At 53.2% G+C, this 27,918-nt stretch overlaps 4 protein-coding genes across 4 annotated transcripts; all 4 read left to right on the forward strand.

Moving 5' to 3' along the window:
* The first annotated feature begins 12 nt into the window (after positions 1–12).
* On the forward strand, positions 13–6,110 carry MARS2 (methionyl-tRNA synthetase 2, mitochondrial). Its single transcript, XM_037408077.1, has 3 exons — positions 13–268; positions 503–837; positions 4,879–6,110. The coding sequence occupies exons 1-3, from the start codon at positions 61–63 to the stop codon at positions 6,055–6,057; spliced, it is 1,722 nt and encodes a 573-aa protein (XP_037263974.1). The 5' UTR covers positions 13–60; the 3' UTR covers positions 6,058–6,110.
* Positions 6,111–8,193: 2,083 nt separating this feature from the next.
* On the forward strand, positions 8,194–12,448 carry RAB33A (RAB33A, member RAS oncogene family). Its single transcript, XM_037408079.1, has 2 exons — positions 8,194–8,533; positions 11,933–12,448. Exons 1-2 carry the CDS (start codon positions 8,312–8,314, stop codon positions 12,386–12,388), a joined length of 678 nt encoding a protein of 225 aa, XP_037263976.1. The 5' UTR covers positions 8,194–8,311; the 3' UTR covers positions 12,389–12,448.
* A 93-nt stretch (positions 12,449–12,541) lies between these two features.
* Positions 12,542–16,050, forward strand: RBMX2 (RNA binding motif protein X-linked 2). Its single transcript, XM_037408078.1, has 6 exons — positions 12,542–12,598; positions 12,686–12,801; positions 12,899–12,950; positions 13,019–13,148; positions 13,298–13,478; positions 15,093–16,050. Exons 1-6 carry the CDS (start codon positions 12,594–12,596, stop codon positions 15,533–15,535), a joined length of 927 nt encoding a protein of 308 aa, XP_037263975.1. The 5' UTR covers positions 12,542–12,593; the 3' UTR covers positions 15,536–16,050.
* A 424-nt stretch (positions 16,051–16,474) lies between these two features.
* SLC25A14 (solute carrier family 25 member 14) lies at positions 16,475–24,631 on the forward strand. The gene is made up of 9 exons (XM_037408290.1): positions 16,475–16,614; positions 16,684–16,831; positions 17,176–17,270; positions 18,854–18,939; positions 19,703–19,798; positions 21,568–21,692; positions 22,753–22,888; positions 23,292–23,372; positions 24,167–24,631. The coding sequence occupies exons 1-9, from the start codon at positions 16,551–16,553 to the stop codon at positions 24,206–24,208; spliced, it is 873 nt and encodes a 290-aa protein (XP_037264187.1). The 5' UTR covers positions 16,475–16,550; the 3' UTR covers positions 24,209–24,631.
* Positions 24,632–27,918: the final 3,287 nt, after the last annotated feature.

A 27,918-nucleotide genomic window follows, 5' to 3' on the forward strand; every position in this document is an offset into this window, starting at 1 on the left:
CGCCTCCGCCGGCCCTTCCGGGCGGCCGCTCTGCCCCGCCGTCTCTGTGGTGGCGCCGCAATGTTGCGGCCGCCCCGCCGCCTCCCGCGCCCGCTTCGCCGCGCCACCGCCACCGTCGCCGGGTCCGGCCACCGTCTCCTGCTCTCCACGCCCATCTTCTACGCTAACGGGCCGCCGCACATCGGGCATCTCTACTCCGCTCTCTTGGCCGACGCGCTGCACCGCTACCGCGGCCTCCGCAGAGCCGGCCCGGGCCGCCTCTCCACGGGTGAGTATGGGCCCGCCAGGCGCCGCGGCCCCGCGCCTGGCACACAGCCTCCGGCCCAGCCCGGCCCTGGGGCTGAGCCGCCTCCCCCGGGGCTGTCCCCGGGGCCATGAGTCTGTCGCCGTTCCCTGTGTCGCCAGGTCGTCCCCAAGGCCCGTGTCCCCGCGGGGGCGGGGGGGCAGGCCCCGCGCCCCCCGCCACGGCCCCCGCGGCACCCAGGCCTCTCTGCCGTTTCAGGGACCGATGAGCACGGGATGAAGATCCAACAGGCCGCGACCGCGGCAGGAACGTCGCCCTCGGAGCTCTGTGAGCGGGCCTCGGGCCTCTTCCGCCAGGCCTTGACCCAGGCCGCCGTCTCCTTCACCGACTTCACCCGCACGAGCGAGCCCCACCACCAGCAGGCAGTGCGCCATTTCTGGGGTGCCCTCCAGGATGGTGGGGCACTCTACAAAGGGTCTTACGAGGGCTGGTACTGCACTCCCGAGGAGTGCTTCCTGCCTGAGAGCCAGCTCGCTGAGCGCAGGGATGCCCAGGGACGCCTGTGCAGGGTGTCTTTGGAGACCGGCCATCAGGTAACAGCATGTGCACCATCCCGGTCAAGGGCAGCCACGCTTGTGGGAGGCACTGCACGCTCATCTGTCACTCTGGTCTGGCCATATTTGGGGGGGTTTAATGCTTCCTGTAGCCTTTTGTAGTTATCTCAGCAGAGACTCGCCAGTATTTCACAGAATGTCTCTTCCGTGTTTACAGTGGTATGTGGCTATGCAAGGGAGAGGTGCCAAAACCCCAACTGGTAGATGCACAGTTCAGCCGTGTGCTATGGGAGGGGCTCAGCTGCTGCTGGGTTCCATGGGCAGGTGGCCTAGAAGCAGCGTTTTAAAGCCATGATGAAATAAGTTGGCTGTGCAGAAGGATAAAAGATAAAACTGAGGTAGTTGTTGCGTGTCTGGAGTTTCAGACCTATTTGGTGAGACAATTCGGTTTGGCCTCTGGATGCTTTTCATCAATCTTGCTGCATGGGTTTCAGCCCTACATAAAACACCATAACATGGTCTGCCTGTGGTCTAGCCCAATGACTGAATAGCAGTGCAACCAGGAGTGTGGTACCTGACCAAGAGTCTCTCCACTGCTGCATTTTCTGTCAGGTGTTGGGAGTTACATGATTTAATCCAGTAGTTGCAGATAGTTGTGCCTCAGAGCTGAGCAGAGGTTATGCTCTTGTGATATTTCTATGGGGCTGGGGCGTTGGAGTATTGATTCACGCAGAAGGGGGTATGTTGGCAAATAATGTCTCTTGATAAAGCAGCTAATGTGGTTTAGGGGAAAGAGAAATTTCCAGGCAAAGAAATAATTCTTTAGAACTAAAATAGTAAGTGAAGCTTCAAAGTTAAATATACCTGAGAACAGTTACTTGCCTTAGCTGCATAGCAAACTGTCCAAGAGAAACAGTAGCATACGTGGTACAGAGAAAATCTTGCAGGGTGGTGGAAAGAGATGGTAGGTGTTTATCTCCAACCAAAGACAATTGGGTTGCTTGAGACACTGCTTGAGGGTTTTGTGAAGGAAAAGGGGGAGCTTACAACATGCCATAAAACCTGTACTTCTGTCAAGTGTCTGGTTTTTGGTGTCCAGTAGAGCCTGGGGGTGAAAAGCTCATCTTTAAATGATGTTCTTCAGGACTTCCTTGAACCCAGAGAGATCAGAGTCTGTTTTGTAGAAAATCATCTCCCTTCTTCACTCTGCTTATGTGCTTTTGTGTCCTTTAATGTGCAGAGAAGCTAGAGAGGAGCAAACCCCCAATGTGGTCAGGGTATGGAGCGCAGGCCTACAAGAGGTAGAGGGAACTGCACCAGTTTAATTTGGCAGACAGGATGCGAAGGGACAAGCTAATAGCAGACTGCACCTATGCACAGGGCAGTTACAAAGAGCCCAAAGCCCTATGCTTGTCGGGGGTGCCAGGTGCTAGACCAAAGTAATGCTGCCACAAGCTGTGCTGCGCAGTCAGGCTGAGCATTAGGATAAGCTCTTCCCCCAGGAGGGTGGTGCAGTCATGGAGCAGGTCCCCAGCAATGTGGGGAGCCCCAGCCTTGGGGTGTCCAGTCTTGGCTGGGTAAAGCTCCAGTCACCTTGGCTGGTGCCAGCCCTGCTGTGAGCAGGCTGTGGGGCTGGAGAGAGGTGGAGGGCCCACCCCACCTCTGCTGCTCTCATTTTATGGATTCATTCTGGTGTGGAGAGGTGGATTAGTTTACCTGTAGAGTGAGCAGATGCTCCTTTGTGGGACCAGGAACTGCACTGTTCTGTATTCACTGGAAGGGGAGCTGTATTTGTTGAAGTCATTGCTCAGGTCCAGCCAGGAGACAGTTGGTGCATGTGGCGCTGCAGGAATTCTCTTTCCAGTGAGGAAACGAGCTGGGAACTAACTGTCCACAGAGCATACTGAGAAAGCCCTGGGGAGGTTGGTGAAGAAGCTGAACCATGAGGCAGCAAAGCCAGCCAGCGGAATAATCCTGAGCTATATGAACAGGAGCGATGCCTGTTCAAGGGATGTGATTGTCCCCCTCTGCTCAGCACTCTAATGAGCATGTCTAGTTTCTGCATCCAGTTTTCCAGCCCGCAATACAGGAAACAGTTTAGAAACTGGAAGAAGTTCAGTGGAGGGCCACCATGATGGTTAGGATGCTGGAGCACTTGCCTTTTGGGGAGAGGCTGAGGGAACCGGCTTCTTCATCCATAGAGAAGACAAAATTTTGGGAGGCCCTAGTGGCAGAAGCTCCCCAATAGCTACGAGGAGGTCATCAAGGAGATGGAGCCAGGTTCTTTTAATGGTACATGGCAGGAGGATGAGAAAATGGGCTTAAGTTGAAACTTGAGAGGCTTAGACTGGATTTACAGAGAAACTTCTTTCCCATGAGAGCCAGGCAGCAGAACAGGCTGCCTGGGGAGGTTCTGCAGTCCTGCATCCTTAGAGGTTTTCAAGACATGCCTGGCTAAATCCCTGAGTAACCTGTTCTAACCCCACAGGTAACTGCTGTGAGTAGGAGGCTGGGCTCCTAAGGTCAGGCCTGTTTGAAGGTCAGGAGAGATGGCTCACAGATTTCTCTGCAGAGCAGATATTCCAGTAACTGTTCACAGGCAAGCCCTGAACGAAGACAATGGGTTTGCAGGTTGTTATAATTACTCTGCCCTTTATCAACCTGTCTGTATGCTCCAAGTTCTAACTTACTAGCTCTCAGGAGACAGCCTATTTCTAGTCTCTTTTGCCCTTCCCACTGAGGAGTTTTCTACTCACTTGTGAACCACCTTTCCTGCAGGTGGCTAGCTGATAGGTAGCCCAGCTCTTGTCACTGAGCAGATGACGCAACGTGAGCTCTTCAGAGCTAAACACCAGACTTGGTCAGAGTTTTGGACAAAATTGCAGATCCCACTTTGAGTTGGCTTTTGTGTCCTGACTTGTTACCAAAAGGATCACTGGATTGTGTAAAAGGGCATGTTGGAGGGAGGACATGGCACTGGCTCTGTGTGAAGCATTACTACGGGACAGAACCCTGAGAGCTGGTACCCAGAGACTGAAAAAGGTTACAGAAAAACAAAGAATTTAGGGGGTGGGACCAAAACATTTTTGTCTAACTTGTTTATGATTTGTGTAGAGAAGAGTATTTCTTTTGGGGTGACCTTCTAATCAAGTAAGCAAAGGTGGTATTTGCTACTGGCTGCTACTGAAATTAGATAAATTAAACTACATTGTAAAGCAGTGTTGTACCATTAGGACTAATTATTCCTTAGGGCATCTCAGCTTGAGGTGAGGTAGGCTCTTTACTGCTTTTGTTGAGAGTGAAGTGCTTTCTGGCTCGGTCAGAAGTTACTGGGTTCAGTGTCAGACACTGAAACTCTCCTGCGTGATGCCAAAGCCTAAACTTTCTTATCTTAGAGCCTTATTTAGCTTTAAAAGGTAAGAATTCTTGACCTAGCCATAGATCTCTTGAGTGCCTTTACACAGCTCACTTATACCATATCTATGCAGAAATTTTTCATTAATGTAGCTAAATGTGTTGTTTAATGAATTTGAATGTATGGGAGAAGTGCTGCCAGTACATTAACATGATTATAGGCTACCAAAGTTAGTAACTAAGATGCACTGATGCTTCAAAAGAGGAAAAAGAGGAACACAGCACCTAGAAGAAAAGCAAAGGCATGCACCAGGATTGTTAGTAAGGCAGTAATTAACAATTATCATTTTGTCTTTTTATTATTTTCTACTATTACTGCAAAAAAAATCCTTACGAAGGTGTATTCTCGTCTCCCTAATTCTTGCCTGCTGAAAGATAAATCTGGCAGGTAGAAAGATATTGCTTTCCCTGGGGAATAAGCATCTTTAAAAGCAGAGTGATGAGCCATCCCAAATGCCTGAGTCCTGGGGAGCCCAGTGAGGTGGTGTCTGAGGAGAGGAAGTTTCAGCTAGTCACAGAAAGATCCCGGGGGCTTTACACATGGCAGGGAGCACACCCAAATGCAGAGGGAGCATGTGACAAACTCCACGCTGAGAATGCTGTATTCAGATTGTAAAACTTTGCAGAGCATTTGGGCTGTAATTCTTTTCTCTCCTACCTTCTCAGGTGCACTGGACCAAAGAGGAGAATTATATGTTCAGGCTCTCAGCGTTCCAGGATCCATTGCGGAATTGGCTCCGGGATAACCCACGCACCATTTCCCCTGACCCTTTCTACCAGCTCGTGCTTCACTGGCTGGAAGAGGACTTGCCAGACTTGTCTGTCTCTCGTGAGAGAAGCCGGCTGCAGTGGGGTATCCCTGTCCCCAGTGACTCAACACAAACTATTTATGTATGGGTAGATGCCTTGGTGAACTATCTGAGCGTGGTGGGCTACCCCGAGACACACGGCGAGTGGTGGCCTGCTGCACACCATGTTGTGGGCAAGGACATCCTCAAGTTTCACGCTGTCTACTGGCCAGCGCTGCTGATAGCAGCAGGGCTGGCTCCCCCTGAGCGAATCTTTGTGCACTCCCACTGGACTGTCCATGGGCAGAAGATGTCCAAAAGCCTGGGCAACGTGATTGATCCTTTTGCTTGTATCAGACAGTACACAGTAGATGGATTTAGGTACTTCCTGCTAAGGCAGGGTGTCCCTGAACGGGATTGTGACTATTATGATGAGAAGGTTGTTAAGCTAGTGAATTCAGAACTGGCAGATGCACTTGGGGGGCTTCTGAATCGGTCAACGGCCCTCAGCATTAACCCCAGCAACACTTACCCTTGTTTCTCACAGTCTTGTTTTCCAAATGTCTTGGATTACAGGGAGACAAAAGGCATGGGCAGGGCTTCTGCTGAAGACTATGAGTTCGTGGCATCTGTGGCTTCCCTGCCTCTGCAGGTGGCTAGTTATTTTGAAGGTTTCCAGATCTACAAGGCTTTAGAATGTATTGCCCTGTGTGTAAGGCAGACCAACAGTTTCTTCCAGAGACACAGGCCTTGGAAACTCAACCGAAAAGACCCTGCAGAGCAGCTGTGGCTTGACACCATCATCCACATTACGCTGGAATGTCTGCGTGTCTATGGGACTCTCCTCCAGCCCGTGATCCCACACACTGCAGACAGGTTGCTTTCCAGGCTGGGTGTTGAGCCAGAAGAGAGAGATCTCTCAAGTTTGACATTTCTGCCACGCTACAGTGGGAAGCTATGTCCCTTTGAAGGCAGACAGCTTGGACCTGACACCGGCATCTTATTTCACAGAGTAGAGAAGCCAAGACAGCAGCAGATAGAAACCAAGAAGCTGTAGTCTCTGACAACAGCTTCTGTAAATAAAAGCCTCTGGGAACTCCCAGAAAATGTTGTCTTTGTTAAAAGCATGTTCCTCCCATCTCTCAGTAGTAGTATGAAGTGAGTGAGTGGAAGACTGGACTGGACTGGGCAGGGCTGTGCTGTCCTGCCTAGGTGACCATTGTAGGTCTCTGCCTGATGTGGGACACATACACACTGGGGCAGATTGGTTGCATGTGCGGGGCTAAGAGCTAGGAAAGCTTGGGTAACACCTAATTAGTTAAGCTGGTAACAGAATGAACTGAAGACACAGCCTAGGATTTTAATATTGCTGCTTTTTTTCCCTGATGTATTTACGGGATATAAAAAGTGGCTGAGGCAAATATTTATCATGCAGCTCTGTAATAGAGAGCCATCTTGCCTGTCTCCTACCTTCCTTCCTGGCCCCTTTACCTTGTCTTTTCTGATATAAGGAGTGCATCAGGTGCTCTACTGAAAGCTTTTTAAACATGAATGTGGCAGCCAGTCTGCTTAGCAGTCTCTTCCAGAGACAGCAGCTCCCGAGCTTGCCTGCTTGCGATCCCTCCCTACCCTTCAAGGCTGAGTCTCCAGTAGGATCAAACCACCCCTGAGGAAGGACAGGGTCTTTCTTTCAAGGGCCTTCTCAGTGTTCCTAATCCCACAGAGAAAGGGCTGAGCAGCAGTTCTGCAGCTGCTGTCCTGGTCTCAACTTCGCCCCGTGGGGTTTTGGCCAGGCCAGAAGTAGCTGGGGACAGTCAGAAATGGTTTCCTGGTAACGTCTTTGGGGGACAGTCCAAATGGATCTGTCGGGTCCATCAGGTGAGCTTCCTTTGTGGGCCAAAACTTTAGTCCAGCTGATGTCTATGTGTGCCTTGGAGAGGATCCCTTCTGTGTGACTGCTCTTTATGCTGGAGGTGCTCCAGTGACCCAGGGTGGTTCAGCAGTTGAATGGGTGGTCTCACTCGGCTGTGTAGACCTGCAGACGAGCAAAACTGGGAAGGGAGGATCTGTTTCAGGCCCAAACTCAGCTTTATGAGGCTTTTCCACCTGCTGCATGATTTATTGCATCCTCTTTGTTTCATTTCAGTGCTGCTGGAAGGAGGCAGCTGGGCCCTGGTACCCTGGGGCAGTTGTGACTACGTGGGGACCTCTGGTAAATCCTTCCCAGCTTTTGGCTGCTCCAGTTCCTATCAAGTGCCTGCACTGTAGGAGTCCACTTGTATCAGGAGGCAGTTTTGGGGGGCTGTGTCACCAGGGGCAGCAGGAGCAGCACGGGCCCCCTCGGAGCTCTGTGAGGTTCTGCAGACACAGTGAAGGGCAGAATGTGCCGCTTCTCCCTCGTGTTGCTCTTCTGGTTCTCCTCGATGCCTATCCTGTGCTGGCAGCATGCTGGCTGGACTGTTTGAGGTTGCCCACGAGAAGAAAGACGGCCCCCTCAGTCCCTTCCTGCGGGGGTAATCCTCCTCCCCTGGGTGGTGTTACCCTGGTACCCCTCCCGCCTGCGTGCATGTTTCACACTACAGGCCACCATGCCCTTGTGCCGTGGGTGCTGGCTCCCAGCGCAGGCAGAGGCACCTGCTGCCCTGCTCCACCCATGAGGGACAGGGACAAGAGAGAGACCCCATCCTGTTCCCCATCATGTCTGGTGCTGGCAGCAGCAGGCGGCAGCGCCATCGCAGCCCCGGGCAGCCGGGAGTGGAGGCCCAACTCATCTCGAAGCAGGAGCTGCTGCGCATCCCGCTGCCAGCGCGGGCAGCCCCATCGGTGCCAGAGCACCCACGCGCTGCCCGCACGGGGCTGCTCTGCACGCCGGCGTGCCCCCACGGCATACGGCAGGAGCCCGAGAGTGGCCCCGGAGTCGCACATCGCGGTGGCAGCGAGCGCACTGGCAGAGCCCGACTTTGGGCGTGTGGGCGCTCGTGTCCCCCGGTGCCGGGTCCCGCCCCGCATTGCTCCCACCAGCGCCCTCGGGCTGGCCTCGGCCCTCCCGGGAGGAGCCCGATCCCTGCCCGCCTGCGGGGCCAGTCTGTGCCCGCAGGCTGCGGTGCCGAGCCCATGGCCGTGTCACCCCCCCCGTGCCCCGGCGGGTCCCCGCAGCCCAGGGCCCGTCGGGGACAGCAGGTGGCGTTGTGCCGCGGGGCGGGGCCGTGCCGGTGCCGGTGCCGGGGCGCGGGGCGGGGCCGTGCCGGTGCCGGTGCCGGGGCGCGGGGCGGTGCGGCCCCATGAGGCGGTGAGGGCGGCGGCGGCGCGGGATGGCGGCGGGCGGCGGCGGGCGGCCGCCGGGCCCCGACTCCTCGCTGGAGCCCTACGTGCAGACCCGCATCTTTAAGATCATCGTGATCGGAGACTCCAACGTGGGCAAGACGTGCCTGACTTTCCGCTTCTGCGGGGGCACCTTCCCCGACAAGACCGAGGCCACCATCGGCGTGGACTTCCGCGAGAAGACGGTGGAGATCGAGGGGGAGCGTATAAAGGTGGGCCGCGGCAGCACCCGCAGCGGGCCTGGGTAGCCAAGGCAGCCTGCCCCTGCCCCAGCCCCTGCCAGCGCCTCTCGGCAGCTTTTCTGTCTCCAGCTCACGCCGAGGGTGGGGAACCGGGGGAGGCTTCTGGTCCCCGTGCTGCAGAGACGCTTTCTTAACCCGTCGCTGCTGCACTGTCGCTATTTATGGGGTTTGCTGGAGCCTGCAGGTAGCCTGAAACGATAGTTTGGGGTGAAACGCTGCTGTCTTCCTGCTCTCCCAACATAACCGGGTCCTGAAAGCATCAGGGTGGCCTCCAGCTTCAGGAGCTGGGCTGTAAGAGGCAAAGCTGCAGGGGAGCTGGGCGAAGGAGCTGCATGCAGAAACCAATGCATTTTCAGGGGAGCAGATGGTGGTAGGCTGGCAGTGGCTGCACTGGAAGGCTGGGAGCTTGCATGAGCTGGTTGCAGCGGGCTTGGCAGCTGTGATATTAACGCTGAGAAATGCTGTCAGCGAGTACTGGGAGGGTGCTATTTCAGCAGAACTAGAGTAGGATGAATTTGTTGTGCAAAGGCCAGCATGACACCTCTAAGAAATGCATCAGCCCAAAATGAAGAGCTGGCTGATATGTCAGAGTAAATCTGCAGATCAACAGCAGCTGGTAGGAAGCGGCCTGGGGAGACAGTCTGCAACTGAGTTTGGCCTCCCCGGTTAGGTGGATCAGCACTTACAGCCATCTGTATGTAAGACTGACTGCCAGAAGAAGCAAATATTGTTATTTTGCTGACAGATGGGTGATCAAAAGTTGAGGGACTAATCATAATGGAATTAGAGCGACTGTTGATGGGTAAGAACTTCCGTTGTGCTTTTAAACTGCCCATGAACGTTATTCTCTCTCTCTCCTGTAAGAGGAGAGGTGCTCAACTCCACACACACACACACACTCACCCCTCCACCACCCCGCCGCCTTCCCCAGCCCTATCCAACAGCACACAGGTATGTTATTGTAAGCTGTTGTGCAGGCTGGCATGAAGCCTGTCTTACTGCCACTGGTCTGAAAAGGTTGCCAGGCTTGCTACCTTTAGATATTATTTGTGCTCCAGCAGGCAGGAGTGGGAGGCAGTGCAGCAAATTGGCCTTTTCCTGGGACCACACATCCAGGAGGGGAGGTGATCACTGGGAGAAGTGCCCTCCTTCTCCTGCTGTGCTCAGGTGGAAGAGCCCAGGAGAGACCAGCAGGGAAATGAGTGAGGAACAGCTCTTCCTTGCCAGCATTTTTTTCCACTCTGAAAGACTCTGGGGCAGGCACTGTCTCTGTGGGATACAGGATGATTTGGATTAACTTCAGACACTTGTTTGGAAATTGTCAGTTCCAGGCTTCAAGACGTTACCTACAAGGGCCACTAGAACTTGTAGAGTCACAGACTAACAGTGAAGTGTGGGTTGGAAGGCACCTCTGGAAGTAATTTGCTCCAGCCTCCCTGCTGAAGCAGGGCAATCCAGAGCTGAGTGCCCAGGACCATGGCTGGATGGCTTTTGAATATCTCTAAGGATGGAGGCTCCACAGCCTCCCTGGGCAGCCTGTGCCAGTCCTTGGTCGTCCTCACAGTGAGAGGTGTTTCCTGATGTTTGGAGGCAACCTGCTGTGTTTCAGTGTGTGCCCATGGCCTCTGGTCTTGGCATTGGGCACCACTGAAAAGAGCCAGGCTCCATCCTCTTTGTAGTCTCCCTTCAGGTATCTATACACATTGGTAAGATTTCCCTCCACCCCGAGCCTTCTCTTCTTCAGGCTCAATAGTCCTAGCTCTCTCAGTCTTTCACCAATACGAGAGACACTCCAGTTCCTTCATCATTTTTGTGGCCCTTCACTAGACTCTCTCCAGTCCATGCCTCTTCTGTACCGGGAAGCCCAGAACTGAACACAGCACTCCAGGTGCAGCCTCACCAGCACTGAATAAAGAGGATGCATCACCTCCTTTGGCCTGCTGGCAATACTTTGTTTAATGCAGCCCAGGATACCATTCACCGCCCTTGCTGCAAGGGCATGCTGCTGGCTCGTGTTCAGCCTGGTGTCCATCAGGGCCCCCAAGTCCTTTTTCTGCAAAGCTGCTTTCCAGCTGGGTGGTCCCCAGCACACACTGGTGCCTGGAGTTGTTCCTCCCCAGGGGCAGGACTTGGCGTTTCTGTGTTGAGCTTCATGACTTTCCTGTTAGTGCATTTCTCCAGCCTGTTGAGGTTCCTCTGGATGGCAGCACAACCATCCCTCATCCTAGCCATGCTCCTCCCAGTGTGGTGTCATGGAACGCTTGCTGAGGGTGCAGTCTGTCCTGCCATCCCGATCACAAATGAAGGTGTTGAACAGGACTGGCTCCACTATTGACCCCTTGGGTACATTGCTAGTTAGTTACCAGTGTTCAACTAGACTTTGTCTCTGATCACAACTTTCTAGGCCCAGACATTCAGCCAGTTTCCAGTCCACCTCGCTGTCTGCTCATCCAGGCCAGGAGCTTGTCTCCTCTGTCACCTGGGTTGGGAAGTGGCCATCAGTGTTTTCCATGAACCTCCTGGATTGCTTGTGCCCTGCTGCATTGTCCTTCCAGCAGCTGTAAGGGTTGTTCAAGTCCTCCATGAGGACCAGGGCCTGCAAATGTGAGGCTGCTGGTCTCTGTCTATGGAGCGCCTCATCTGCTTGTTCTTCCTGGTCAGGTGGCCTATAGCAGACACCCCCTAAAATATCACCCATACCGGTCTGCTCTTTAATCTTCACCCACCAGCCCTCATTTGGCTTCTCACCCATCGCCACATAGAACATTGTGCCTTCCTGCTGCTCTCTCACACAAAGGGTTCCTCCCCCTCCTCATCTTCTCTTTGCCCTGACTTCTCCGTACATACCACTGTGTAATAGTCAGGGCTCTCTCATATGGTGTAGGATTAGGTGGACAAATGTCCTGATCTGGCTTAAGAATGTTTGTGAAATGAGAAGCGCTTTGTGTGTTTTGTTTCTGTGGTGGGGATGGTGGTTAAAGTACATTGGGATGAGGATGAGAAGCTGGAGCAGTGCTCCCTGAATGAAAGTGCTGACATGATCTCTCTTGCTAGATAAGGTGGGCTTGCTTGGTTGCATCACACAGGCACATGCACTGCCACACACAGCCTTGGGCACTGTCAGTTTAGCCCCAAAAGCTTGTGGAACTCATCTGTGGATCCAGGTTTGTCTAATAAGAGACTGCCTCTCTCTGCAAGGCTCACCTTGCCTGCACCCTGCCTGAGGGCAGTGGCACCGCTATCAGAGACAGAGCAGCCAGAAGCCCCCCTGCATCTTCCTGCAGGGAACTGGAGAAGCCAGCCCGCGCCTCACGCAGCAGGCCCTGCCCCGGGGTGGGTGCTCCTGCAGCCTTCTTTCTTGTTTCCTAGGTGCAAGTGTGGGACACAGCTGGCCAGGAGAGGTTTCGGAAGAGCATGGTAGAGCACTACTACCGCAACGTGCATGCTGTCGTCTTCGTTTATGATGTCACAAAGATGACCTCCTTCACCAACCTCAAGACATGGATCGAGGAGTGCAACGGGCACGCAGTGCCCCCCCTTGTCCCCAGGGTGCTTGTTGGGAATAAGTGTGACTTGAAAGACCTGATCCAAGTGCCATCCAGCATGGCCCTGAAGTTTGCTGACGCTCACAACATGCTTTTATTTGAGACCTCGGCCAAGGACCCTAAGGAGAGCCAGAACGTAGATGCCATTTTCATGTGTCTGGCCTGCCGGCTGAAGGCCCAGCGGTCACTGCCCTGCCGGGACCTGGAGGGGTGGCCGGGCCAGGCCCGCAGGCTGGAGCCAACGCACAACGCCAGCGGTAAAAACTCCTGCCCGTGCTGAGCGGGGCTCCCGCCGGCCTCTGTCACGGTCACCCCAATAAAGTCTCTGCGGCTCCAGTCAGCTCTGGGTGTTGCTTTGCGCGGCTCGGCCCGGCTCGGCTCCGTCCGGAACGCTCGGCTCGGCTCGGCTCGGCTCGGCTGGGGGGAGGGGCGGAGCGTGGCGCGCATGCGCGGAGCCGGGCGCACGCGCAGCGTGCCCCGCCGCTATGAAGTAGGTCTGAGGGACGCGGAGGGAGGGGAGGCCGGCCGGTGGGTCCGGCCGCGGCCCTCCCGGTGCTGACGGTGCCCTCGCCCTCAGCCCCCTGACGAAGGTGAAGCTGATCAACGAGCTGAACGCGCGGGAGGCGGAGCTGGGCGTGCAGGAGGCGGTCTCGTGGCACGCGGAGTACAAGGACAGCGCCTGGATCTTCGTCGGTACGGGCCGGGCCGGCGCGCGGGGTGGTGGGGCCGTGGCCAGGCCTGGGCCTGGCCGGGGCCGGGGCCCCCTTCCCTCCTCACCCTCTCCCCGCAGGTGGGCTGCACTACGAGCTGACGGAGGGGGATGTCATCTGTGTGTTTTCGCAGTAAGTACCGCAGCCCCCCGGCCCGATGTGCCCCTGCCGCTGCCTCGGGTGCTAAGAGTGTGTTGCAGGTACGGGGAGGTTGTCAACATTAACCTGGTGCGGGACAAGAAGACTGGAAAGTCCAAAGGCTTTTGCTTTCTGTGCTATGAGGACCAGAGGAGCACCATTCTGGCAGTTGATAACTTCAATGGGATCAAGGTGAGAGAAGCAGCCTGGGATGCAAGTCCTGCCTGCTGTGACTCCCCAGGTGCTGCCTCACATCAAATGGGAGCCCCAATTGCGTGGGCTGCTGGCAGCCTGCAGGAGGTTGGTGTGTGCCATTGATAACAGCATGACTCCTCTTGTAGATCAAAGGAAGGACGATTCGAGTGGACCACGTGGCCAACTATCGCCCCCCCAAAGAGTCCGATGACTTGGATGATGTGACAAAAGCCCTGCATGCAAAGGGTTGTGGAGTTAAAACGCCACCTCATACGTCATCCGATTCCTTGTCGGAAGATGATGATGTGCCCATAAAAAAGCAAAAAGGTGAGGTGTGTTCCTGCTAGTCTTGATCCTAGGTGGGAGTGTCTGCGCAGAGCCCTCTGCCTTGCAGGGGCCATTTGCTCAGGGGAGTGCCAAGGACAGGTGTGCTCTTGAAAAGAGCCACAGTCCTATTGACCAGACTTTACTTTGTGATCTCCTGGGGGGTATCTGAGTGCCTGTGTTTAGCCCTTATCCATGAATATCCTTCCCCAGCCTCTGAAGAGCTGTATCTTGCAGACAGTAGCACTTTGCCTGGAAAAAAGCCTGCCAGGCTGCAGGGGGGGAGCAGTGTTGTGGGTAAATGGGAAGAGGGAAGGCTTAGGAAAAGTATCACTTAGTCTGAAAATCTGGATGCTGCTGCTGGAGGAGTAGAGCACTGTAGATGATGCAATGACCATCATGTGGCCTATGCAAATTGAATAGAACGTAAACCAGGCTGGTCTAGATGAGATTCTTTGGAAACTAAAGGCAGAGGAGGTCAGTAGGGCCTTGGACTAGGTGACCCTTAAAGGTCCCTTCCAACCCCAACTATTGCATGATTCTGTGAAAGGCAGACCTAAAAGTGCAGCATAAAATAAACAATCTGAGTGCCTGAATATCTCATGTTCTCAGCGGATGCAGCAGGATTTGTTGCTCTACATCTTTCAGAAGAAAACATAAAGCTGTAAAATATATCCAAAGTGGTCTTGGAATGTGCTGTTTAAAGGACCAGCCTGTGCAGCTATACTGATGGATTTTTAAGAAGACAGGTTTTTTTCCACCTGTGTAGCAGAGATCTTGGAAAGTTGCACTAGTCAGAGCCAAAAGGGTGATAGAAGCAGTGACTTGCAGTAGGAGCTGCTTACTGTGGCTTGCTGACAAGATGGGTTGTAAATCCCAGGATGAGCCAGTTAGGTGGGGTGGGGGGGTCTGTTCTGAAATCAGCTTGGAGCTCACTGCATGGCATGCAGAGCAACCATCCCTCCTGCAGCCTGGGCTCTGCCTGTGACGAGTGGGGATTAGCAGCAGGTATTTGGAGCTACAACTGAGCCCTTGTGCCATTGGGGTTTGAGACCTGTCTTGACTGTGCTTTGTTGAGAGGAGCTCGGCACTGTGCGTGGAGGACACAGGATGGATGGGTACTTAGCATGGGGTGGTGGGGCCTGCCAGTACAGCTAGGGTCCTGGTTTGAGAGGAGGGTTGGAGGAAAGAAAATTGGCAACAAAACTAAGGGTGGGGATAAGTTGTTGCTCCAAAGTGCTGAAGAGATGCACAAAAATGAGAGAGGGAACAGAGTGAAGAGGGAAAAGAATCATTGGATCTGGAGAAGAGGATTTCCATAGGGTGGACGGATCACGATGTTCTTACTGTGTGGGTGTTACTGAGGAAAGAGAATGAAAGGAAGGTGTTCAATACTCGGGGCTGTGTTGAAGTGCACAAGGGCAGCCTGGCTGGGAGGAAGATGATGTGAATGTTAAAGATGAATGGCTGAAGCTGGAGGAGGAAAGTGTTAGGGTTGGAAGCGAGATAGGATCTCTCTGAGGGGGGGAAACAGGCTGTGAGGCTTGGGTGGAGGGTGGCAAGCTGAGGTGGTGCTTGCAGGACTGTCCATCCCAAAAGACAAACCTTGTATTTCAGATAAGGAGAAAAGCAGACAGGAGCAGCGCAAGCAGAGCTCACAGGCTGTGAAGAGGGTGGTGTCCGCAGAGGAGGCACATCCCAGAATCAAGATTAAGAAGGAGAAGGAGGACCCTGCCTATGATCGCTACGCCAGTGGGAGCCAGCAGCCCTGGAAGGGCTCTGAGAGAAAGCCTGTGAGCAAGATGCAGCGAGAAGATGAAGAGCGGAGGCACCAGAGGCCTTCTGAGAGAAGAGGGGAAAAGAGCTGCCAGAACCAGAGGGGACAAAGTGGTTTGTGGGAAGAGAGGGAGAAGAGAGAGGAGGCTGGTAGGAAGGGCGGGGGGCACAGCAGCTGGCGAGAAGAGTGTCCCGAAGGAGGCAGATCCTGGGAGCGCAGTGCCAGAGAGCCCCATCCCAAGCACAGGGAGCGGGGCTCTGTGAGAGGCTCCAGCCGCTGCTGAGTACTCTTGGGGGCCGGGAGAGGCCCCAAGCCTGCCCAGAATCCCACTTGGAGCATCCCTGTGCCTCTTGGTGGGCACCACGGCTGGACTGTTCGCCTCCTGCAGCTTCCATGGGATTTCTTGTTCCATCCTTGGATGGGGCTGTCCTCACTGCCCATGCTGTGCACCAGGGTGTGAGTTTTGTTGCCTCCATGCAGTGTTGGGCTCGCAGGGTTGCTGGGACACTGTGCTGTGGCTTGAAGCTGGGAGCGGCAGGACGTCTCCTTCCCAAAACCACCCTGTCCCATCAGTCATGGTGGGGGTGTTCCGCTCTTGCACTGCAGGGAGATACCGGCGAGTGCCTTGTTGGCCTCCCACCTTTGGGTCTTGAGCCCACCCAGCATGTCTCCTGGCTTCTGCGATGGACCTGGTGAGCTGTGCTGCCGTGTCAGGGTGATTTACTCGTTTTTGTTTGTTGTGGATTTTTTTTAAATGCTTCTTAATAAAAAGTTACCTGTTTAGCAGCGTGCCCTGGGCATGGTGTTTCCACCTCTCGGTGATGGCAGATGGCGCGTGGTTCCCCAAACGCTTCGTTCGGGCTGGTTTGACCCGAAAACCACGGCGGGGGGTTGGTGAGGAAAGGGGGCTGCGTGGCGGCCGGGGTGGCGGGTGGTTTTTAGCCAGATGGGGTTGCTGCAAGGACTGATGGTGGTCGGGGGGGGGGGTCGATGTCGCTTTCTCGAGGGGGCGGAGGGGGACTTGCCCCCGGGGCCGTGGGGAGCAGCCCCTGGAGGCTGGCGGGGGGCTGCGGGGGCTGCCCTGGGGCCGGGTCCCGACCCCGTCGTCCGCAGGCGCGGAGCCCAGTGCCCGCACTGCTGCCGCTACCCCCGGGGTGGCAGCGCCCGGCGGGGTATACCGGCGGGGGGGCGGTGCGCGCCACCAGGGGGCGCCGGCGCTGCGGTTCCGGTTCCGGGTCGGCGCACGGCGGCGAGGCAGGTGTCCGGCCCGGGGCGCGCCGGCCCCGCTCCGCCATGCCATGTCCGCGCTGAACTGGAAACCCTTCGTGTACGGCGGGCTCGCCTCCATCGTGGCCGAGTTCGGTGAGGCGGCGGGGGGCACGGGGCGGCGGGGCGGGCCCGGCGGGGCGCTGACGGCCGCTCTCCCCGCAGGCACCTTCCCCGTGGACCTCACCAAGACGCGCCTGCAGGTGCAGGGCCAGAGCGCCGATGCGCGCTTCCGCGAGGTCCGCTACCGCGGCATGTTCCACGCGCTCTTCCGCATCTGCCGTGAGGAGGGCGGCCGCGCCCTCTACTCGGGGTAAGCGCCGGGCCCGCCCCGGCCCCGGCCCCGGCCGGCCCTGGGCCCCGCAGGGAGGGAGGGGGCCGGGGCGGCCGTTCTGCCACGCAGCCCGGAGACTCCCGGCTTTCCCGAGGGGGGGGCGAGGACTTGCGCGGCAAGGCCAAGGGCTGCGTGGGTGCCAGCCCCCCGCGCTGAGGGGGCGTGGGGGGCATCCCGAGGTGCTGCTCGGGGTGGTTGTCCTGAGCGCCTGACCGAGCTGTCCCCTGCGGACCGGGGGGTGATGAGGAGGGATCTGTGCCGGGCCTGCAAGGGGGGCTGCCGTGCTGGCGGGGCTCAACAGTTTCATTTGTTCCCCCTCTCAGGATTGCCCCCGCGTTGCTGAGGCAAGCGTCTTACGGCACCATAAAGATTGGCATTTACCAGAGCTTGAAGCGGCTCTTTGTAGATCGCATGGAAGGTCAGTGCCAGTAAATGTGTCAGCGCAGGCACCTCTTGTCTCACCAGAGGTGCAGTGTGAAATCTCATGTTCTCTGTGCTGTGCAGTTCTGCTCATTCTTTTCTCTGTCCTTCCCAGCTATAGATTACCGCAGAAACAGGAGTTCTTGTTGCGTCACACCGTGGTTTTGCTTGTACAGTAACAAGGCTGGGTTTCGATACAGATGTGACTCCCACTGTGCCTGGCACTGCCCACAGTCCGTAGCCAGACACCCTCCCCTGCTAGCCAGGTCTTTCTTTCCCCAACTGTTATCTCTGTTTTGCAGCCTCAGAGGAAAAAAAATAAGGTGTCGCTGCCCTGAGCTTGGCTCTCTTTTCTGGTTAGCCTCAGGGAAGATATCACATCCCATCTGTACATTAGATGTGTTACATAGATTGAAAGCTTCAGTAGCGAGTCTGTCTTGTCTTTGTGCTGGAGCCTTTGAGTCATTGTGCCTGAACTCAGCATGGCTGGACAGGAATTGTACTGTCCAGCTTTTTAGCTTTGGCTCTAACCACAGAGATGGGATACCATCAACGCTCTTGACCTGTGCACCTCTGGTGGTGAGGGCCTCTGCGGCTCTTGCTTAGAGAATGGAGCAGCAGAAGTCTGGTACGTGTTCACTGAAGGAGCATCAAGATCTACACGTGTGGTTTTAAACCCTGGTGTGACATGAGTAAATGTTGCAACGCCGTTCCAGCCTGGGAGAGTGAGATGGGTGGGCCGGTCAGCAGACCAGCGAGAGGACTGGGGAGTGCAGCACACTAGAGCTTCCTTCCAGGGCCTGCTCTGTTCTCTACTAACACCTCTCCCTGTGCATGGTGCTGTGCATGTACGCTGGGCAGCATGTCTCTCCTCACTTGCTGTTGCAGTGTTTCCAGTTGTGAGTACCATTGTCTGAATGTTTGTTTCCCTACAGGCCTGGGGCAGCCAGTGGCCTGGTCTCCTCTGGGAAGTGCTGTGGTCAGTACCAGCAAAGGGCTGTGCCTTTTCCCAACATAACCATCACCCTAATACTGGGTCTGGAAGCCTTGGATTATTCCGCCTGCTCCCTGGAACTAATTGCGTCTAACTTTCTCTGCCTGGGTTGCGTATTCTCAGTTTTCTCAAAGTGGCTGCATATTCTGAGTGCAGCCAGCTGGGGCTCCAGATCAAAACAAATTGGTATCATGTTGCCTTGAAAACTGTCGGGTTGTCTCCCTTTATCTTAGCTTGTCTCCATCATGAGAAATGTATCACTGGACACTGAAATCTCAGATAATTGTTCAAAATTTTCACGTATCACAGTCTTTTCCTTGTCTGATCAGCTAGACTCACCAGTAAGACCCGCTTCTCCCTGAGAATGTGTTGCTGAGTGTTTCAGCTATGGCTTTCTGTCTCTGGCAGGTGTGGGGACAGATCTGCCATGAGCTAATGGTAGCTGGCCAGCCTCTGCCCATGCCGCTTCACCATGTGATTTGCAAACCGAGCTTCTCTACTCTTCCCAGAGCTTCTCGCTTGTTTAGTATAACCCATGCACCTTCTCTTTAGATCTTTAGGATCTGACTTTCTTTTCTTGGTTGCAGATGAAACGTTGCTAATCAATGTAATCTGTGGAGTGGTTTCAGGGGTGATCTCCTCGGCACTTGCCAATCCAACAGATGTGCTGAAGGTAAGAAGCATCTCTGGCCAGAAACAGCTCCTGGCTGGCTGTGATTTGACATGTAGAAGCTGCTGCTTTCCAGTGAAGATGCCTCTCTCCCCGCTGCAGTGAGGTGCTCTCTCAGCCACTGCTGGCATCAGTTCTGCTGATTTGAGGTTTTTATGAGTGGGAGTAGAAGCCCAGAGCAATAAACAGATTTTTTAAAATGCAGCTCTTAAAGATCATGAAATCTGTTATGGCAGGGGGTGGAGGCTGTGTTACCTTAACTGGGAAATGTGAGTGGGGTGCTACCAGCTATTCTTCAGACCTCCTCAACTGCTTTCCTTTTAGTCACGGTGCTGTGCTTTGCTGATACTGCTGCTGAGTCCTACCTGCTATGCGGAGTGACCAGAGCCCAGTGGGGATCACCTGGTCCCCTCCATTCCCTGCTGCAGGCTTACTGGGGTCAAGGGAGCTCTGCTCTGAGCAAAGAGAGTGTGGAGAACCTTCCCTTGCTTCTCCTTCTGTAGTTAACCCTCTCAGACTGCTGTCAGAGTGGGAAGGTCTTGCCCATCACTTCTGTTGTCTTTTCTGGGTTTAGTACTGTGCTTCTGCCCTGTTGCTGTCCCTGCTCCTTGCCTGGCATCATCATTTGCCACACAGTTTGCAGGGAGAGGGCATACGGATAGCAGTGTCTGCTCTGAGTTGCTCTTTCTATCAAGAGGTCCACTGAGCTGGCATCTCTGCCGCCCTGGCACTGATGTCGTCCCTCTGACTCTCACATTTCTTTCAGATTCGAATGCAGGCTCAAGGCAGTTTATTCCAGGGTGGCATGATTGGCAGCTTCATAGACATCTACCAACAAGAGGGTACCCGAGGCCTCTGGAGGGTAAGCACCAGTTGCTGGAACCCCCCCACTAGTAGCAGAACTAATGGTTTCCTCAACTCATTTGCCACACCCAGGTGCAGCTCTGGAAGAGAACTGTCAACCAAGGGTAGTAGCAAAGTTCCGCTTCTGGTTATTGGACAAACAGAAGCATGTCTGTGGTGGAGATGGAGTCTGTGCTATGGTGGCATCAGCACTGAGCCAGGCAGACCTGGTTTCCAGGACTGAAGCTGGTGTGTGTAAAGTTTCAGATACATGTGTGTGCCTTGAACGGACGAGTGTCTGGGGCTGGATCCTCTCAGTGGCCTGCCTTAGGAAGGACGCTCAGCCTGATGTATCTTGGAGTCAGTTGGAGGTGACATCGCACACAGAGTGAGCAGGGGAGTTTACCTACCTCTGAATATGAGTGGCTGAGCACCTCCTCACGTGGGGGAAGAGGAACTCTTCCAAGTAACCTGAGCAACACTAAGGACATACAGTAACTTTCTGAAGGTCCAAAGGGACAGGTTTGCCCTGTGTCTCCACCTGCCCCATGTTAGACCCCTTGAAACTTGCCCTCTGAGCATGCAAAGAGTAGGACAGAGTGGTGGGTGTTGGGGAGGCTAGTGGTGTAAGGCTCTTGGGCTTGAAGAGTTAAGCCATGTGCAAGCTTTACCATTTGGATGGATTTTAGCAGTGGTTCTTTGGCTTTTGTTAGAGAACTTGTGTCCTTCTGTCACAAGGTCACAAGTCTTCCATACATTCAGTTAACCAGCAGTCTGCTGAGTCGCAAGCTCGGGTATGGGAGCTACAGAATCCCAATGTTCTTTTCTAAGCAACAGTCCAATTTCTCCTTCTTAAGGTCACTGAAATCTTTTACAGAAAGATAGCTGTTAGTGTCCTGTGTGGGACGGGGGGGAGTCATCAATCAACTGCCAGTGTTGACACAATATGTACTTTGAGATTATTTCTGCTCTCTAGGCAAAGACACACCAGAGGGGAAGAGAGACTAGAAAAGAAATTAAACCTATTTTGCTGATGTGTGCTGCAGGCAGGACATGGTGCAGAGAAAGATCAGTCTAGAGATGGGTTCCAGTGATCAAGCTAGCCTTACTGCTCTCTGGTCTGGGACAACCACTGTCTCGTCCCTCCGGTCTTCCACCGTGTTGAGGGAAAGACATTTGTGCTCACCAGTTCTAGCACTCACCTTGGGGGGATGTCTGAGCTGGCTGTGCCAGGATTATGTTAGGCAGGAACCCCGGAGGAGACTGTCAGGTACTGTCAGTAGCACGGTGGGACGGGGATGGCAGGAGCCACAAGGCTGAAAAGGTACTTTGACTTCTTACAATTGCTTTGGTTCTGTGCGGTGAGAAAGCTGGCTATCCTGGTGTGCTGGCTCATAATTCAGCCACGCTGAAGGGCCAGTCCCAAACAGCTGCTGTTCTCGTCGTGCAGTCTTTTCTGATATTGACATTAGTGGGTACTATTCAGTGGGGAAAGATGAGTGGATTATAACCTGATTCCTGTGTGCTAGTGGTTGGGGGGAGAGCAGCAGCATGTAATTAATCTAGCTAGAGTAACGCTGCCAAGGTGGAGGAATCTTCCTTAGATTTGGAGTCAAGTTGGGAGATGGGGAGCTGGTCTACCTGAAAAGCTGCAGCTGCGAGACAGGGCAAGGAGGATATAAGGTAGATTGTCAGCGAAAGGCCCCTAAGAGGAAGCTGTGGGCATATGTTACACCAGCAATCCCCAGGCAGCAGCTTGCACTAGCAGCTGATGTTTGTGCTCTGCAGGGTGTTGTCCCAACAGCTCAGAGAGCTGCCATCGTGGTGGGGGTGGAGCTGCCAGTCTACGACATCACCAAGAAGCACTTAATTCTGTCAGGCCTGATGGGTGACACCATCTTTGCCCACTTCGTGTGAGTATCTGCTACAGCTGCTGCACCCTCCAGGCTTGGCAGGGGTGTGTGTAGCAAGGTGGGATTTGGGGTGAGACCTGTTTACAGAGCAAGCACTCGGGAGCTGCAGAGAATAGGCTTGGTACTTCTGAGGGATCTGCTACATTGACTGGAGCAGCTCAGAATGACCAGCAAATATACCCAGGGAGACCTTTCTGGAGAAGGAGCCTGGCAGAAATCCTTCGGTGACATGAAATGTCAGCTTGATTTCAGCTCACTTATGACCAGAAATGCTGTTTGTCCATGTCTGTGCCCTGGTATGAACAAGGCAGGAGCTCCAGGCGTGTGACTAGCTGTAGCAATCAATTGAAAGAGCTGCTCTGGTCCTAGGTCCTCACCTGTACAGACACTGTTTGCTTGCAGCCATTGCTGTAAGAGCTTTGTGAGATGAATCAAGACTTGCAAAGCTAACAAGACCCTGAGCAACCTGACCAGGTTTTTAAGTCAGCCTGCTTTGAGCAGGGGTTAGGTTAGAGACCTCCCAAAGTCTTTTTTCACCTACATTTTCCTATTCTTCTGACAGACACTTTAACTGGAGGAGCTGGGGTGCTTCTGTTGGGTTTGCCTGTGGTGGGCTGAAGGTGACAAGCACTAGACCATACATGGAGGGAGGAGACTGGCAGCTGCATGCTCCCTTTTGCTGCCTTTTGTGTTCCTCCCTCCTTCCCTGCCCCAAAGAAATGTTTGCTCTGGTGGGAAGGATGTGTGCTTCTAAGAGGCTGCCTTCAGGTCTGTGTCACCTTGACAGCACCTACAGAGATCCAGCAGTGGGCTCTGATGAGGGTCTTAATTTGAAAAAGCTGAGCGTTTTCCTTCCCCTAGCTCTCTGGGGTCCTGAGGTGGATGGTTCCTGCCTCTGCCTGTTTTCTGGGTGGGAACAGGTAGTGCAGCTAATGTTTATGCTAAATGCCTTTCATAAAGCTCAGCAAAAGATACTCTCCTGTGCTTATGTCAAGGCCTGTCCGAGCCAGAATGGCCATGTTCAGAGCTGTTCCTCTCTCCTGTTTTCGTGTGTGCGTAGCTCCAGTTTTACATGTGGACTGGCTGGGGCCATTGCCTCCAACCCTGTGGACGTAGTGCGGACACGGATGATGAACCAGCGGGCAATAGTGGGCAGTACGGAGCTCTATAAGGGCACTCTGGATGGCCTTGTGAAGGTAAGGAGGTGAGAGAGGTGGACAAATCCCTGGCTTTAGGAGGCTGGCCAGATTCCAGCACCATACGCCACTGATAAGAGCATTTAGATTCTACAGTGACAGAACGTGCTTGTCAGTGCATGTTTCAGACAAGCCAGAGCAGGGCCTAGAGTCACTCCCTTGAGGTCACCATCAGCTTGAGCATCCTACCAACCTCCTGGGACAAAACTTTGTCAGTGATGCAGTTTGATTAGGTTCATATATTGTAAGTCACACTTCATGCAACTTAACTGCATCTCTGCCGGTCAGCCTGCTTACTGCAGCAGTGCTAAAGGTCCCATTATATCACGTGTGGCATTAGGGAGATGGGCAGAGCGTGGGCCTGGTGTGTCTCACAATTGATATGTCTCTTCTCTCCTCACAGACGTGGAAGAGTGAGGGCTTCTTTGCACTCTATAAAGGTTTCTGGCCCAACTGGCTTCGGCTTGGTCCCTGGAACATCATTGTATCCTTCAGTGTGCTGCTGGAGAGTCGTGGGTATGGACAGGCAGGGGAAAACCAAACTGTAAAGCAAAGAGCAGAGCCAACACGCTGATGGGGCACCCCTTTGTCTTGCCTGTGGCAGCCCAAAGCAGACTCCCTGTGCTGCTTGGACAGCCATATGCTGTGATGTGGCTGCTGATGGCTCAAGTGCCAAACAATGCCACTGATTGTGACTGCTGCTTCTAACAACTCCGTAGGTGGCCGGTGCAGGGACTTCCAGTGCAGCAGCATGGGTGGTCTGCTGTAAAGTGAGTGCTCTCAAGTGCTTCATTTGAGACTTTCCCTTTGGCCTGAGCTCCTGGAGGTGCTGTGATTTCTGGATTGGCTCCTGTTGGAAGCCTGGGGAATGTTCTGCTGCACTGAGACAGGTGCTGACCTGCTCTGCAGAACCAGCACTGCTGCGTTGCTGTACTAGATCCTTCTTGGCCTCTGAAACTGTGCACATAATTTATTTTAAAGAAGACCCAGTCTGGGGCTAGAGCCACCTCGCTTTCTCAGTGGTCTAGGCAAGCCTGGGCCTATTTCTGGGTCTGTCTCTTACCTCTCCTGGTAGCTCTTGTCCCACAGTGCTCTCTTCTACCTGTGTGGATCAGTTTATGCTGTCTGGAGGAGAGACATCCCCACATTGGTCTTCAGCTGTACTGTGCTGATGCTCTCCCTGCCTTGCCTTACCCTGCCAGGCACAGCCTGGTCATGTTGGGAGGCCAGGTGCAGCTGCCTTAGGTGTTTGGGCCAATTCCTTGACGTTCCTTTCAGTTTTTTATCACATACGAGCAGTTGAAGCGACTTCCATTCTGACAGCTGCCTCCATTTCATGAGCGTCATCTTCAGGACTTGCAGCAGAGAGCTTTGCTGCAGCCTTCCTCTTCATTTCACTATCCCCATGTTTTGATGTTTTGGTACATGTGGGTCTGGGCTCTCCCCCTCGCCCAAATGCATGGTCCCTGGAGCATGATCTGGCTGAAGTATAACTGGGAGACTGATGGCAGGTGCCGCATGTTTTTTCACACAGAGGCAAGTATTAATGTGCAAGTTTCTGGGCCTGAAGCAATATCTTCTGTGAAGACCTGTGCATTCCAGTGGCCTTTTGGTGCAGCTGTGGTTTGTTTGGCTTGTGTGCATTTTCCTGCCATGCCTGCAGGGTGAGGCTGGAGGCTGGGAAGGGGTGCTGTCATGTTTTCTTGCAGAACTGTAATCTCATTAAATTATTTATTGACTGGATTACTTGAGTTTGTGTTTGTGCAGATTTGCTGCAGGTATATTCCAGAGCAGATAGTGTGTCTGTCCTTGGAGAGAACAGAAGCTATTTTTTCAGCACACTACATAGATCTTTTTTTCTCCAAATAGATCTACCTGTGTATAAAAGCACTCTTTAAGATTCATTACAATAGAAATGTTTCTAAAACACAGTTTTTTAGTATCAGAAAATTATGGTGTTGCACTCTCAGCTCAGTTTTGTAAAACTTCAGTCTCTTAACCTTAATACTTATATTATTTTTGCTTCTATTATTTTTAAATCGAGGTGATGTAAAGCTGAACTCGGGTGTCCCACTACATTAAAATGGTGGCTCTAACATTGTGGGTGCTAAGCAGAACATTAAGGAGACATTTTGGTCATCCTCTTCTGTTTTTTTGTTTCTTTAAATGTTATGGCTACGAAAGCAAACAGCTTTTATGTTCCTACTCCTTTGTGGGGTGGCTTTAGCTTGGATGAAGGTCCCTTGTGACACACAGCAGCACGTCCTGCCTGGGAGTGCCATAAGCTGACGTTTCTTCTGCAGATTGCACAGGGAAAATTCAGCCAAATCCAGCCCAGACAAATTAGAGATAATTATTCGCTGTGGTTTTGCAAAGCCATAGCTGCCTTTACCAGCTACGTGCATAAGGAAAGTGATTCAAATAAACTCTTGAACTTAAATCATGCCTTGAACAGAGGTATTGCTACAGGGCCACAGGTCAGTAGGCTGCGACAATCATTTTCAGAGTTAAGCTATGCTTACAAGCTACCAGAAACCGGGAGCAGTGGATTTAAAGTGGACAAGGTTAATATGCCTCACCTGGCTTCACTCTGGAAGAGGATTTCTAAATATTACAGCATAAATAAATATGTGGTGGATGAATATGAGTCTATTTGAGAGATGTATTTTAACTGCAGTTCATTACATTCTTTTGGTTTTCTTCAGTGTTTCTATAACTTTAGTACTGGAGCCATTTCTTTTGTGCAGCTCCATGGGATGTTGCTGCCGCTCTTAATTTTTGGAGCAATCCCCTGACAGTTCTTTGGTATTTGCAGTTCCTATCCTCCCAGTGTTCTTCAGGCTGCTACAGGGAGCTCCCCAGCAATGCTGGAAGAGTGTGACGACTGCCACTTCACTGTGTGCATTTCTCAGCTGTAAGGTGCTGGCGAGGGGCTCTTCTTTCCCCTCTTCTTCCTCCCATTGGATCAGCTCCCTTGTGTGGCTTTGGGGATATTTCTTCTGCTTGCCCAAGTGGACCCCAGACCCTGGAGATGTCCCTTACCTGAGCTTTGATTGCGCTGGCTGTCATAAATGTTGCCACATGTCACTCTGCCTTACTTTGTCAATAGAAACTGCAAGTAAACGTGTGGCGATGGTGATCTCTGCGGATGTGACAGGGAGGCGGTGGCTGGTTGTGAGCACACCTTGGTGCCGTGCCAGGCATTTCCTTCATCCCAAGAGCAGCTCACCTTTGCAGCTGACAGGGAAGGAAAAGCTGAGTCACTTCAGGTTTCTCAGTTGGTAGATTACTATTTTGCTAGGTGTTTTTAAAAAACTAAAATCCCAGCCCGTAAACGGCATTGTAACCACTTGTCCGAGGGGGGAGCCCTGCTGGAGTCCTGGTGCGTTCCAAAGAGGCTCATTGCCTCGGGATGTCCTTCCCAGAAGCGTTCCCTAAACATCTGTTTGTCTCTTGCGCTCAGGCTTACCTGTTTCTAACTTTTTCTGTGCCGTGCCAAGTAACGTGTGAGAGTGTAGCTGAGCAGGACGCAGATCCTGTCCCAGGCGGCAGTGGTGCCCCAGCTTCTGTAGCCAGTGCTGCCCCAGTGTCAGTGGCATGGGCTCTGTTTGTGCCCCGAAGCCATTAACATCTGGCAACCTTCAGCAGCTGAAAAAGTGATTGCAAGCAGTGTGAAGGCAGTGTAGGCATGGATGTTAGAGTGTGCAGTCTACAGGGTAAATATATATCCCGTGGAAGATGGACACTGGAAGGGACCTTCCCCAGGCACCCACAGAAAGGTCCATGTGGTTTAACTCTGAGATGGTATTCAAGGCACCCTGGAAAACAAGTCATACCCAAACGTGGAAAGTAGAAATCTGCGTGGTCCCTGATACCTTAAATATAAAAATGGCACATAAAAATACCTTAAATATAAAAAAATCCACATAAAAACTGAAAAAGGGACGGTGGGCACCCACTTACCAAGATAAAATCCCAAATCTGAGGGTATGTCCTCTTTCAGACAGAAAGGAGAAGCCTTCCAGGGAGTCCTTGGGGCTGGTGGGCAGTTGAGGAATGAAAGGACCACTCAAAAAAGCAAAGACTGTAGTAGACAAGCTGAAGGTTGCCTGGTTTTACTTAGAAGAGCTCAGAGGGCTTTCTCTGTTGGAGATATCTGATTGGGAGGCTTGGGGGTAAGTCTCAAGCTGAAACATGGGCAGAGGAGGTGGTAGGACAGGGTGTTCAGTGAGTGTAAGCACGGAGCTGGGCCTGCACCCCAAATTGTCAGGGGACCCAAGGATGAAAAGGCCAAAGCTCTTCCCTTTAGCCTCTTCCTTGAAGTTCTCCCCGCATTACAGAAGCGTCAAAAAGTGTGGACAGGGTTTGAAAGGGTTTTTTTCAGACAACCACCAGCCAGTGACCGCGATGTCTTTGCCATACTGGTAGAAAGTCTAATGAAGACTTGAGGCATAGATGACTGTGGTGTGCTGGAAGGGCCAATGGCTGACAGATGAAGAAGAGGAGTAATCCAGACTTCAAATCTGCTGGGAGGTTTCTGAAGGAGTCAGCAAGTGCGTGGACCAGGACGATGGAGTTAATCTAGCCTGTTTGGGTTTTCAGAAGGCTTTTGATATTAAGTCCTTTATGAAAGCCATCAAAGCAGCTAAACTGATGCAGGATAAAAGGGCAATGTCTGTTGGGGTCTAATAAAGGTCATGATTTGAAGTATTCAGCATTGTAACTGCAAAAGCAGGCAGCATGAGCTGCTGCAGAGGGGCATGGTGGAGTAGAAATATGAAGTGACATGGTGGGAAGGAGGAGTTGCTGCCCATGATGGCTGCTGAACCAGCTGTGGTCTCGCAACTTGGACATGGCTGCTGCTGAGCAATGGTCCTGTGAGAATACTTGTTCTGGTGAGTAGGACAGAGGAGCTGCTGCAGAGGACTGCCCTGTCATGGTGAGCTACTGCAGCGTTATGTATGGGACGGGGCAAGGATGTGCTAACAGGAAGGCACCGATTCCATTTTGTATTTGTGCTTTACTCCCCA

Source organism: Falco rusticolus, chromosome 14, assembly GCF_015220075.1.
Source record: "Falco rusticolus isolate bFalRus1 chromosome 14, bFalRus1.pri, whole genome shotgun sequence".
Classification (NCBI taxonomy): Eukaryota; Metazoa; Chordata; class Aves; order Falconiformes; family Falconidae; genus Falco; species Falco rusticolus.

Coding starts and splice junctions, on each gene's coding strand:
- MARS2 (XM_037408077.1), top strand. CDS start 61: ATGTTGCGGCCGCCCCGCCGCCTCCCGCGCCCGCTTCGCCGCGCCACC. Junction 269..502: donor CCCGGGCCGCCTCTCCACGG/GTGAGTATGGGC, acceptor CTGCCGTTTCAG/GGACCGATGAGCACGGGATG. Junction 838..4,878: donor CTTTGGAGACCGGCCATCAG/GTAACAGCATGT, acceptor CTACCTTCTCAG/GTGCACTGGACCAAAGAGGA.
- RAB33A (XM_037408079.1), top strand. CDS start 8,312: ATGGCGGCGGGCGGCGGCGGGCGGCCGCCGGGCCCCGACTCCTCGCTG. Junction 8,534..11,932: donor TCGAGGGGGAGCGTATAAAG/GTGGGCCGCGGC, acceptor CTTGTTTCCTAG/GTGCAAGTGTGGGACACAGC.
- RBMX2 (XM_037408078.1), top strand. Junction 12,802..12,898: donor CAGCGCCTGGATCTTCGTCG/GTACGGGCCGGG, acceptor CTCTCCCCGCAG/GTGGGCTGCACTACGAGCTG. Junction 13,149..13,297: donor ATAACTTCAATGGGATCAAG/GTGAGAGAAGCA, acceptor CTCCTCTTGTAG/ATCAAAGGAAGGACGATTCG.
- SLC25A14 (XM_037408290.1), top strand. CDS start 16,551: ATGTCCGCGCTGAACTGGAAACCCTTCGTGTACGGCGGGCTCGCCTCC. Junction 16,615..16,683: donor CTCCATCGTGGCCGAGTTCG/GTGAGGCGGCGG, acceptor CTCTCCCCGCAG/GCACCTTCCCCGTGGACCTC. Junction 16,832..17,175: donor GGCCGCGCCCTCTACTCGGG/GTAAGCGCCGGG, acceptor TCCCCCTCTCAG/GATTGCCCCCGCGTTGCTGA.